General features: G+C 49.6%; 3 protein-coding genes across 3 annotated transcripts; 2 read left to right on the top strand and 1 right to left on the bottom strand.

The window, feature by feature from the left end:
• Positions 1-1813: 1813 nt before the first annotated feature.
• Positions 1814-2755, top strand: TGAM01_v201895 (hypothetical protein; the record flags this gene model as incomplete). Its single annotated transcript, XM_018808342.1, has 3 exons — positions 1814-1875; positions 2180-2498; positions 2651-2755. The coding sequence occupies 3 exons, from the start codon at positions 1814-1816 to the stop codon at positions 2753-2755; spliced, it is 486 nt and encodes a 161-aa protein (XP_018658500.1).
• Positions 2756-3970: 1215 nt separating this feature from the next.
• On the bottom strand, positions 3971-5819 carry TGAM01_v201894 (hypothetical protein; the record flags this gene model as incomplete). Its single annotated transcript, XM_024548869.1, has 2 exons — positions 3971-5434; positions 5490-5819. The coding sequence occupies 2 exons, from the start codon at positions 5817-5819 to the stop codon at positions 3971-3973; spliced, it is 1794 nt and encodes a 597-aa protein (XP_024406480.1).
• Positions 5820-8838: 3019 nt separating this feature from the next.
• Positions 8839-11611, top strand: TGAM01_v201893 (hypothetical protein; the record flags this gene model as incomplete). The annotated part of the gene is made up of 2 exons (XM_018808340.1): positions 8839-10673; positions 10804-11611. 2 exons carry the CDS (start codon positions 8839-8841, stop codon positions 11609-11611), a joined length of 2643 nt encoding a protein of 880 aa, XP_018658498.1.
• Positions 11612-12875: the final 1264 nt, after the last annotated feature.

Below are 12875 nucleotides of genomic sequence, written 5' to 3'. Positions count from 1 at the left end.
TGTTATTGAAAAGCAAGAGATCGTAAGAGAGAGTTGAGACTGTAAGGAGATCACACACGTGTGCTGTCAGGATAGAGAGAGAGAGAGAGAGAGAGAGAGAGAGAGAGAGAGAGAGGGCGAGCGAATGAACAAATGAATGAGGTGTGCGAAGATGGTAAAGAAGGAGGAAAGTGAGAGTGTGTGGGAGGAAAACGAAAAGAAAAAGTTAAAACGAAAAGAGTAGTCAAGACAGCGCGTAGTGGCGCGGGAGAGAGAGAAGCGAGCGAGAGGGATGGACGGATCGAGAGGGAGAAGCTGGAGCTGAGCTGAGGGAGCTGAAGTGACGGACGCTCGGATGTGCCTGGGAGCCGCGAATCTCACTGGCTGAGGCTCTTTTTGGCTTACAGAAACCGGCCAGCAGTGGCTAAAGGCTCGTGCAGTGCAACGGATTAGCGACTGCACCTGCAACTGCAATAAGCAGCTGCTGCATCAACTGCAAAATAACTCTCTCTCTCTCTCTCTCTTCTCGGTGGCGCGATGCCCACTACTGCTGCGGCTGGATCTGCTTTGGGAAGGGCGAGCAAATTGCTGAGTCGAGTCGGGATGGGGCCTGGCAAAGAAAGAGGAAAAAGGGAGAAGAGGCCGGATGTGTAGCAGCACGTGAAGCAACTCAAGGAGGAATGGAGAAGGGCCAGAATGAGGTTTAGTGGCCGGACGACGCCTGAGACAGCTCGTCCAGAGGGGAAAACTGGACTTGGAAAGCAAAGAATTGAGAAGAAGAGCACGGGGACTCTAGTTACAAATCACGGATGAATCCGGCGGTTGCCTCGTGATGCCGACTCAATCTGTCAATTCCTTGTTCGAGACGTCGTCCCATCCAGACTTTATATCCATCTTCGACATCGCCATTTCGTCATCAGTTGCTCTGCTATTAGGGATACCTGGTAATGGTACCGGCACCCGCGCTCTCCCGTCGGCATCCGAAAGGGCTTACGAAAACGGCCTTAACTGTAGCAGCACCAGCAGCACCAACGCGCAGTCGCATCGCGTCTATCAAAAGCAAGCAGACGCACAAAGCTTTCGGGCGCAAGAGAGAAGAAGCAGCAGTAAATCAGACCAAGATAGAGAAAAGGCAGCGTGACGGCGGCAAAGCGACTGCATGTAAGCGCCGTGCGAACAACAAATGGAATTAATCACGTATCGCTGCACCACCAACACGCTGCTGCTGCCCCGCCTACTGTATGTAGTGCTGGCTCTCATCAGCGCCCATCAGCCATTGGAATCTACTTGTACATGTTCTCTGCCATCCCCATCCCCACTGCGCTGCCCCTCGAGCCGGAAAGGGGAAGTTCCCCAAACACGAGTGAGACGATGTTGCGCTGCGTTGCTCCAGCCATTGTCGAGTTTATCGTCGAGCCAGACCAACCAACACCGCGGGATGTGCCCAATCGCCATTCGATGTTCTCTTGAAAAGTCCAGCATTTTGATTCTTTTTTTCCATCACCAACACTCCCGCGGCGCCTACGGCTGGGCATCGTCACCAACAAAGCAGCTTTGCCGACTGCGACTACGGCTACGAACTGCGGCTGCGACTGCGACTGCGACTACACGGAGAGCTATTGCTCCGTCTCCACAGCCCTTCAACTTCCGACACGCCTTGTTGACAACGCGCCCATCACCTCCATCATCTCCATCTTCGTCATCTTCGTCATCTATCCCACCAGCATCCCACCAGCATCCCAGCCATTCAGTCTTGCTCTGCTGCTTCCAATAAAGTGCCTAAAACCCCTCACTACTCCATCCAACGTTTATACAACGCACATCCACCATCATCATGGCTGCTGCGCTGCCGCAGTTCCCCCGCGTCGTCTTTACGATCCTTGAGCCCATGTCGCTGTAAGCCCACAATCCTTGTTCACTGCTTTCTCAATCCCAATCAAGCCCGATTAGCAATCAAGGCAACCAGCCATTCCAGATACAGATTATATTCTCCATCCAGTCATCTCGCATCCTTTACTTGTCCATTTCGAGCCACTGTCTTCTGTTTCTTGGATGCTTGCCTGCATCATCTACTGGGGGCTCAACTTTCCATTATCTCTGGTGATCTCCTTGATCAGTAGTACTTCGATCGTAATTGGCAACTACAGCTACCCACCTGTATACACGGCTAACCTCTTGTCTGAGTGGAAAACGACAACAGCGTGGCAGGCTTCCTTGGTGCCGTATATGATCCGGCATGGTTCGTTGCGCAGCAGATCCCCCAGGAAAAACCTCTCGTGGCCTCGGAGAATAGCATCGTGCTGGCCCACCAACTAGGCAACCTGTACCTGGGAATGTGCCTCGTGGGCTTGTCTTTGTTCTGGTCCACCTCCGAGGTCAAAGTCATCCGTAGCTATCTCATTGCCCTCCTGATTGCCGACGCTGGCCACGTTGGCTTCACATGGTACGGCATGGGTTCTGAGAGGTTCTTTGACGTGTCTGGGTGGAATGCCATGGCCTGGGGGAATTTAGGAGCCACCGTAAGTGTATCTTCGTCTTTGCTCTTCCTCTTCTTCTCTCCTTTGTCAACAACTCTTCGATCCGAGAAGAGCCGAGCAGAGTGACAGCTGTAGTTGTATTAGTGCACTGCATTTGTTGGCATTACCGCTAACCACGTGTCAAATCGCCATAGCTGTTTCTTGCCTTTACCCGCATTGCCTATCTCTCAGGCATCTTTGGCCCGGATAGTGCCGGCCCAGCTACCTTGAAGCCAAGCAAGAAGAACAAGGCCAACTGATGGGTTGACAAAGCTGCAATCCGATGCTGCCAGTCGATCCAAGCTTGTGGCTCCAATATCAGCCGCCAACTGCGGCAACCTTGTCAGGGACTCACCGCTTCTCCGAGCTTGAAAACGGAAAACATCAGCCCCAGCTTCGTTAAAGGATAGGGAGCTTGCCTGTTCGAGCGATTCACCTCGGTATGGAGTTCACCTCCAATGAGTACTGATCGGGCTTGGTATCTAAGCGCCTTGCTGTTTCTATTGGGTTCACCTTTTGGTTCTGTACAATACAGGAGCTTTGACTGCAAGTTGGAAAAATTATTGCGTGTCTATCTATGTAGAGCCGTGTAGCCTTTTGGATTGCTGCATGTCGCATGAAGCTATTCTTGTAAAACCGATTGGGAACCTGGTGTTTACCTCTGTATGACACCAAAGCGCATGCTCAATCGCGCTCAGCTCTACTTGTACATCTTGGCAACACTAAACCTTGTTTCACTAACAAGGAGTTTCATTAACAGCCTGGAGGCTCTATGTACTGTAGTCGGCTCTGCACGTGTGACCCAATGTGGCTAGCACATGTAAGAACGAGCACCTCCTTGTTGTGTCATTGAACTTTTGATGGTGCTTTGGAGAGACTTTTGACCGGATGACTCCGAACGTTCAGCATTGACACCTTGATCATTTGTGGCTTCAACTACCTCTAAATTCACCTACTCCTTACCAATCTCGATGCATTTTTAGAGATCTTCCTTGACTCTGCTCATCCAGCTCATGACGGCTGACTCTCCTTTGCCAATCGACCAGCAGTGAATGAGGGTGTTGCTGATTTATTCCAAGACTTTTAAGTTGGTATAGCTTAGTGTTAAATGTAGCCAAGCGGTGTCTGGTTCTTCATTTTCGTCGAGAGTGGCGATCAATGTATTGCATACACTTTCCAAAGTTCGGTATACTTCGATTATATGATCTAATTAAGACCAAGGAGCCGCTTTCTGATTACCCATAGCGGCAAAAGACTGAACATGCTGAACATGTGGGCGAGTTACATCTGTTCACAAGAATCTCAAGTCTAATTTCTCTACTCTCTAATGAGCTCCATCTTCCAAGCCGTCAAGCCGTTGCTTCTCAAGGCTTAGAATCAATTGCTAGATCTGATAATACACAGAGGGTATTTTGGACAATTCAAAGTCAATTTTGAAAGAATTCTAACATTTATATAAAGTACATGACTGTACCTCATCCCGCCGACTCAAGTCGTCTCTTACGCTGCCGAGTGACAGGAGGAGACGGAGGACTACGTGCTCTTTTCCGAGTAGAAGAAGACGCGGCATTGCGTGGTGTTTGCCGAGTAGAAGAAGATGCTAGAGGACTGCGAACTCGTTTGATCTGACGCCGAGGTCGCCGGTAATCTTCGTAACTAACCGATGTAAAGCTAGACGTCCCCTCAATGCCAATCTCGGCATCGTCCGTATTATAGTCAAGGGCCACCCCAGCATTATTCAATTGGCTGTCCTGGGTGATGTTCTGGGTCTCCTGGGTGGCATCTTGGGCAGCGTCCTGGGTGTCCCTGCCCGGCTCGATAAACGTATGGGCGTCGTAAAAGTTGAGAGGACTTGAGCCTTGGTCTTGCTGTTCTTCTCCAGCCCTGCTGAAGTTGTCACCCCTTTCCGTGCTTCCATCGTCGTCTATGTCCTCCTCTACGTCTTCATCTGCTGTGTTTTGGCGCCGCGCCCTCGCATTGGCACTAGCAATAAAGCGGTCGCGGTCCTCTTTTGCCCTCATCCTCAAATTTCTGAATGCTGTCCTACCTGTCAAATAAGCCTCCTCATCGTCTAGCGCATAAGCTTTAAGCAAAGTGGCATAGCAACCAGGTTGTTTACCGCGCTGTGTAGGGGCAATCAGATGGTGTGCGTATAGTCTGAGGTATGTATCAACTAGAGTTGCTGTGAATGCATAGGCTTTGCCATCGTATTCAGGTTTCTCATCCGGGAGATAATTCTGCAGGGCGTGCATTATATACGCCCCTTGCACACCGTTCATAGTAGTTTGTCTCTCCGCTACCTTCATTTTTCCTGCGTTGTTTTTGAATTCGAGAAAGAAATTGGGCACGATGGGTGTTTCTGCATTTTTTGTTGGTATTATTTGGTTGTTTAGACTTTGTCTTACAGTCGTGTCCACATCTTCGAGAAGAGCCCCTTCGAAGTAATCAGGCTTTAGTGTAACTGTAGTATCCCCCGTCCTTGAGATTAAGTTGGTAAACATGCAGTTGCCACTATTCGGGATGTCCGTGTCACCAACGAGAAGCGGAATTAGTCTGCGCACCAGGTCACCTTCGGTTGCACCCGGCAGTTTATCCAAGAAGTCTTCGTGAGCTGTCTCGTGGGCTGTCTTGTGGACCGTGGAAGGGAAAAGAGAGGGCCCTGGCTTTTTGAGAGCTTTACGAATCTCTTCAAGATTCTTCGGTTTAGGTGGGCGCATACCGTTGGAAAATCTATGCCGAGGAAAGTAGATGCAGTAGTCAAGACAATGCTGCTCGAAGTTGTCATCGTATGCCGATGTGCGTCTGCTTTTTTTACTTGTGGCAGACCTTCTTCCAGTCGGTCGCGTTTGCCGGGTGTTTGAGGATACGAGAGATGCTGTATCACGATTCAAGAGCCTTGGCGACGCCATCGAGCGAGAAACGTTCGTTGGCTCTGGATACTGAGCAAGGCGGTCAGCCTGTAGTTCTCAATAACAAAATAGTTCGCACACATACACCTTTGAGATCACTGAGGTCTGGACCTCCAGATGCCGCAAACTGGGCAGGCTTGGAAACACCAAGTCTCGCAAGCGCAGCAAGCTTTGCGCCACGAGGTTTTACAAAGTCTGCCGCAGGCTTAGAATGTGACGGGGGGAGCTTCTCGTTCCGCCGGTCGAGCTCTCGCAGGGCACGAGGCGTGAGCCAGATCTTTGATAAGCTGTCGTAGAATTCGGGAGGAAAATTCGTTGGCATGCGAGCCGTGCCGGTTGACTTTGACCTGTTGGAAATACGGTCTGGCAGGGATTCCTCTGCTCGACGCCGCTTTCCTTTCAACGTCTGAGCCATGGACGGCAATTATGATAGAGGAGTGCCGCTGCGTGGAACAGGCCGGATTATCAAGATGTAGGCGCGGCTTGAGCAGATGACCATCTCACGGTAGGATATCCATACTACCTGATATGGAGGTGCTGCAGGCCTGATGCATGGAGCATCATACGAGACTTGAATGCGCCTATCAAGATGGAAATCATCACACCCATAATGCGCGCGCTGGCCGTTGTTGGGCCTCGAAACGGTGATAGTATCGATTTTGATATGCAGTTGGTCGTGGAGTTGAAGGGAAAGGACGGGGTGCCCGGCCTGCTTCTCCCTTTGTAGGCTGAGGATTTGCGCCTGGCAGTCCTGTTATGGTTCCAAGTGCTACGTAGCCCCTACATGCAGCCTCTTATCCGACCCGTTTGCCCCCTGCTCTTTCTCACACCCTTTCATGCGAAGTAGAGAACTAGGCCATTCGGACTGGGCGTAGAGTTAACCAGAATTGTGCAAAATACTACATGCATCTACCAATTGGCTGGCAGTTTATTGCAGATGGAGTGTAGGTCAGCTGAGCTGCTGCAGGAATTATTCGTGTAAGTTACTTGTCATTGTTTAATATTCAATTGCATCGAAAGCTGTCTTGTGTTCTCCCGTTTAAGAAAAAAAAGCAGTGCAAATTTCACTTAGGACCGTATGGTACTTTTTGAGAATTTCCAGTAATCAAAAGTATTTCTCGCAAGTCGATTATACGTCAGACGTGCTGGTAAGCTTTCTTGTTTGCATCCATCAGACGGCTGATAACTAACAGGGGTGGAAATCAGCTAATGCCGTGCGAGACCGCCACAAGTCGCACAAATCATCTCCAATCCTCATGTACCTGTCAGATCGATCTCGGCGATTGCCTTGAAGGCTCACCGCGCGTTAGTCACCGAATTATAACGATATTTTATACATAGTATCAAGTAGAAAAAAAAGAAAACAAAAGAAGATAAGGCCGTGCACCGCTGCTTGATGCAGTTATGACTCTAGCCATGTCATGCGTTGGCCACCTGCGCTGAGCTATCGATTCCAAAAATCTAGGCGCGTAAGAGCATACGATTTCGAAGCGATATTTACAAGATGAGTGGGAACATACATCGAAGCTAACATTTACATGTAATTAGTATACAAATCTCGCGTATGCTGTCTTTACCTACCTAGGTAAGGTAGTGGCTTTGGTGCCTGGGCCAGCCCGCAGGTACAGCAGCTAGATCTTGGGATATCGTGGCATGCATCATCAGGAGCCAGCTATCCAATACCAATAGTGCATATATGACTGCCGAGATTCGGCTTGAGATCTGATCTCTCGCTTGTGCTTTCGTCAGATCAATCGCAATATCATCAGCTAAAGAATAGACGCGAATATTTCGGCCACAGGCTGTCAAAGCAAAGGCGATTGAAGCAAGTGCACCCTCATGCAAACCGCAGCCAACCAACAACAAGAAGTGGTTCTTTGAAGAAGAGGATGCAGAAGAAACGCCGTATCTTTTGAGAAAGGTTTAGCATCTCCATGACCCCCTTTCTAGATATTGGTGGAAAACTCCAGACTGCAACTAGGGGGTAAGTAGATGCAAATTGTTTTGGCATAAATCATTCCACCTTGTCCAGGTAAAGTAGGTATTGATTCTTTTAGTCGGCAGGCTTCTACCTGTAGATACTGAGGTACCTTGTTGGAGTAGGCGCACTGAACAGTATCGGGCAGTAATTCGTTGGCTTTCTACTATAAGATATGGTACAGTAGCACTCCCGGAGGCTTTACGTCAATGCTCGTCACCCAGCCTACAATCGGGAGTCCTAGAGTATACTTCGCTCCACATCAATCAGTAAACTATAATAAGATCGTCTCTCTCGTTTAATGGAAATAATAAGGACCCGAAAGTGCTTGGCCCTTGAATGAATTAATCTCTACTATGCTTCGAGGCAGGTTCGCGACGACGCCAACTGCAGACAATCGCAGCTTATTTTGTCACGCCGACAGAATGCCAGCACCGAAAATCACTTCAAAAGGAAAATCGATTGACAGCCAATTGTTTTGCCAGCTTGACTACGCCGTGATGACAACTATGTGTGCTTTGAACGCTTTCGCGGATGCCTAGTTTTGTATTTGCGAGACTTTTGCGTAAACAGGGTAGGGTTAGAGTACCTGGTCGTCTCTGCGTAGCTTCTGGGTCATTGTTGTAATTCTTTGTATTCGCTATGAATCAACTCGATAAGCGCGTAACCAGGATAGCCTGCCTTGTACGCATACATCAGGGTTACGGGGTCGAATAAATCCATTGTCAAAGTGTATTGCCACAGTAAGTGGGAGTTGGTCCAGGACAAGCTCAAAATCAAAACGCCGCTGGGAGACCCGTGCCCTTGGCTAAAAAAATCAACACGCACTTTGTTACACAAAAGCCAACAAAGGCTCGCGTTTTGGCCAGTTTCTAATAGGCTCATTCACTCATCTGTGCTGCTAAAAAGCACGCTCCACGCTCCGCTCCTTTTTGATGGCACCTCCGCCATTTGTTGCTCACAGCGGAAACTGTTTATCAGAATCATCACTCCATTCTCACATACAAATAAACCCAGAGGCCCGCCCCAGGCAAAATCGCCGGCTTAGCGTTGTCTTAGCGCAAATCAGGTCAAGATATCCCAGTCTCAGCCACTTTTCCTCTCGCCCAAACCCAATTTCTCCCTTTGAACTCGAGCGGCTGCGAGCAGGGTTAGGCTTGGGGTCCCGGCAGCTGCTTCAGGTCGCTACTGCGCACCTACAACCGCCTGTATTGAATTCGATTTCGACCATTGGCAGCAAAAACAAAACAAAAACAAACGTCTTCGCCTTCGCCCACTTCAACCGCTGAGCCCGGCAAAGGATTTGAATCACTGCCTAATACTCATCACTAGTATCTTTCTTCTGCCTCCTTCTATTTGATTATTCCCTTCTGATTGTCCCGCTCTGCCGTCTCCTCTTGTCCCACTTCAACAACACCGTATCCGCTCTCCTCCTTCGTGCAGAGCTAGCTCAGAAATGCAAACCAGGTCCAAGAGAGCGGCCAGAGCTGCTGTGCCGCTTCCAACTTCACCTCCACAACCCACAGTCAGACGAAATCCACCCAGAGGAACTGGGCGGCGAATTAAAGAGGCCGTTTTCAGAGCTCGAAACGCTGACGTTGGCGTTGATTCTGGCTCGGATTCTAATTCTGACCCTGACTCTGACTCTGAATCCAGCTCGGGGCCCAGCTCTCTTCTGAGCTCTCCCACAAAATCTCCTTCACGCATTCTTCTACCCGCTTCTTCGCCAGCATCCCCTGATCCTTATCTTGTCCCTTCATCTTCTCCGGGTTCAGCAACCGCAACGGCCGCTGCTCCTCAGCTTGCGCCTTCACTGCCAAGTCTCAACCCTTCTCCTGCACCACCACCAGGTCGTCAGATTCCAAAAGGCTTAACGACTATCCCACGCAAAGACTCCATCATCTGGGACCCGATACCACGGCGAGGAGCTCCTCGGAACATCAGTTTCAGTAGTCTGTTTTCCACCCCTAAGAGGGACCTGACTGACGACGAGGACTACGAGCAAACTCCAAGCTCACCGCCCAAATCAGCAGCTGAGCTGCAGGCAGAGAAGATGGCACAGCGCGAGATTGAGCAGACAGAGGTCGAGATGTGGCTAGAGGCTACTCCTGCCCTGGCCAGGGACGCAAAAAATGTCATCAGCCTGCTCCGGGAGACAAGCACACGACTTGCATACAAACCGGTGCTCCAGATGAAAATCAAAGCGTTTGAGATGTCTCGAAGCATATTCACGGGCCCTCAGCCCCCTTCCTTCCGTGCTGGCTCTCCCCCGGAAACCCGAATCCCTTTTCTCAACTGGGACTGGGTGAACAAGATAGAAGATGAAGACATGTTGGATGTTGCCAAGAAAGCGGTCCCGCTCGCCGTCAAGATGGCAAACATCGCTACTGCTCTCCTCCACATCAGAGCCATTCAGGAGGAAGCATACGACCCTGTTCCCTTTCTTGAGGCCACAGACAACCTCTTTCCGCAATCTTTTGCCGCTGACGAGAGCAAGCACTTTCTTACTCTCTCTTTGGAGATCCGCACTCAGAGAGCGATTGAAAGCATCGCCAAATCACCCCAGGGTACAGAACTTCGCGGGATGCTGGGCTTTGCCTTTTGCGTAATGAATACCAAAGATGGCCCGAATAATTACAATGCTCTCTTTGCTCACGGTCCATATAAACCTATGGCCGGCCTTCCTAAGGAGCAGCTGCTGGACGTGTGCTCGGAAAGGGTTAAAGATATATGGCAACTCATGTCCGAAGGCGGCGAGAGACGGATTAGAACTCCCGTTGACCTGCCTAGCGTCCGGGCCAAGTATCCTCTTCCTTATACGCTCGAGCTTCTCAAGAAATGGCTCTTCAATAGGTATGCATCAGTTTCACAGTTGTTGGAGAAGGCAGAGCAAGAGCATATGGCCAAGGAGAAGCAGATGCTCTTGGAGCAGTGGCGTTCCGAGGAGGAGCTTCGATTCCGCGAGGAACATCAAGCTCGAAATGAAGAAAGACGTCTCAGAGAAGAGGACCGGCGAGCTAGAGAGGAAGAGAATCTTCGGGCCAGACAAGAAGCCCTGGAAAAGGAGCGGAAGGTCTGGGAGAGGGAGAAGCTCCTCAGGGCACGGCAGTCTGACGAAGGAAGGTCTCGAGAAAGAAGAGGTTGGGACAAACAGTCGCCGCCGCCAGCAGATGAAGACAGTATGTTCATCTCCGACTCTCCTAGTGCTTCTCCCTGGAGCCTGGCTAGTTCCCAAGGGGAGTCGCAGCGGTCGCAGATTCGACGGGGAGAAGATGATGACCCGCCCAGAGAGTAAGACTAACATCACCCATTCTACCCTTTTCCCCCCAATTCTATCAAGTTTGCTTGAGCATTCTCGAATCTCTTTGATTGGAATAAACTTTGGCTCTTACTTGTACGTCGTGCTAACGTCATGTCACAGGGAATCGTTATTTCAACGTGGCGAGGTGGCCGGCCTACTTCGTAATGCATCTCTTGCAGGATCATCCTCAGACCATGCACGGCGAAAGCTTCCTGCTTCAAAGCCATCACGCACGCGACCCCTTCAAGGCAGCCGCCGTCAGACCACCAATGGCGACCATGGCGAAGAAGAAGGTGAAGAGGATCAAAGGAGAGACGACAACGATGATGATGATGAATTCGAAACGGATCAGCGACCACCTAAGAGGAGCAAGACAGTGAATACCCAGTCTGCTTCAAAGCCTGGACCAATCCAGCGACGAAAGGAGTTCAAAGAAGCCGTCGCTACTGCCGTCGCTCTTGGAGCTACCGCACCTCCAGCACCCGTGCTAGACTTTGCAGAGATCGAGAGGCTCAAGGTCCAGGCTCGCGTCAACGCAAAGCTAAACAACCCACGTCTCCTCAAGAAGCGCCAAACCTGGAGCGAGCGTGACTCCAACACGTTGATTGCACTCGTTGCCAGCCGCGCTGCCGGTTGGGCCGACATGGAAAAGGAAGACAGTCACCGTTTTGAGCTGCCACGCAACGCCCAGGCCTACCGCGACAGGGCTCGCAATATGAAGGTAGATTTCCTCATATCGGATGCGGTACTGCCTCGCGGGTTCGATTTAGTCACTTTTAGTAAGAAGGAAATCGACCGCGTGCAGAAGCTGGGCAAGAATCCTACCAGAACGGAGGCCGATGTCGATAGGAACGGCAGACCTACGAATACGGCATATGTGCCTCCAGAGGTGATCGAAGACGACGCAGAGGACGCAGAGGATAGTTGAAGAAATCATCGTTGCCAGAAGGGTTGGCCGCGGTTTGTGTTTCTGTTATGCATGCAAAGAGGATAACTACCTCACTTTTGATTTGAACTTTATATCAGGATTTTGCACAGGGATTGATTACTTTACCTGGCCAGCAAGGTATTGGGAAACGAATGCGAGTTTAGGAAAAGTGACACGCGTGTTTTAGGGAAGGGAAAGGCATCAGTTCTGCGTTATGGACCGAGATTTATCGTTGTGGACCGAGTTCTTTATTTGGGGGGTTGTTTTTTTCTTAAAGTTTAGGACGAGGGCATTTGGTCGATTCTGGGTCTAGATACCACGGGTTTGTTTGGCCGGCTGGCCTACTTTGCTTACTTTGATTTATTTAGTTTACTTGTCTTTTATTGCGAAGTGCTCGATACGGAATCGAGTCGACTGCGGTTATCTAGTTTACGTGTTTGAGTCTATACTGATGTTGTTCATATCTCAAATCACAATCAATGAGCCTCGAGTCTATGTGAAATATTCAGACGTCATCTTCACGTCCTATAAACGACGCCTCAAAGAGAGTAGAGACGCCGAAACATCAGTTAATACGAAACAGGACAAAGATCGAGAGAAAAATGGTCAGGTTTATATTCAATATAGAAAAAGGGGTTTCTGCAAAAAGGAAAAAGAAACTTTCTCTCTTTTCATCCCTATTATTCCTACATCTGTTCAAGCCAAGAAAATCTTCCGCGCATATCGTAGATTACCTATCCAGGGCATTGTGCCTTTGTGCTTTGTTCAACAACAAAATAATGAAACATGGACAAAGAATCAACAAATTGCACAACAAACAGGATCCCCATCATCGGGTATCGTTCATACTGCTTCTGCACCAGGCTGCGGAATGAAAAGAGAAGAAGAAGAAGAAGAAAACAACAAATCGTAGTCACCATTTCCGTGGTTCCCAAAAAAAACTGGTCTCGAGAGTCCAATCTTGGGAGACCTCGTACAGGAGAAAAAAAGTAATAGACATCAAAAAAGGATTGGGGGAATCAAAGTCATTTGCATATCAAAAGAGAAGAATGAAGAAAACAAAAGGAAAATATCCATCACGCCAGCTAAACCCAATTTTCCTCAACCGGGGACAGCAATGCTTTTTTTTTAGCCAGAGGCGAGAAGGAAACACGCTTGAGAGGCAGATCAACAGCAAGAGATGGAGCCCAGCAGCATGTAGGTAGATGGCAGTTGGCCTCGTCTATCATCCAATGCAGGCCCTGACATTGCAATATCTTCGTAT

The sequence above is a fragment of the Trichoderma gamsii genome, assembly GCF_001481775.2.
Source record: "Trichoderma gamsii strain T6085 chromosome Unknown Scaffold_4.2, whole genome shotgun sequence".
NCBI classification, from domain to species: domain Eukaryota; kingdom Fungi; phylum Ascomycota; class Sordariomycetes; order Hypocreales; family Hypocreaceae; genus Trichoderma; species Trichoderma gamsii.
The sequence above is the reverse complement of the archived record's forward strand: the minus strand, read 5'-3'. Positions and strand labels throughout refer to the sequence as shown.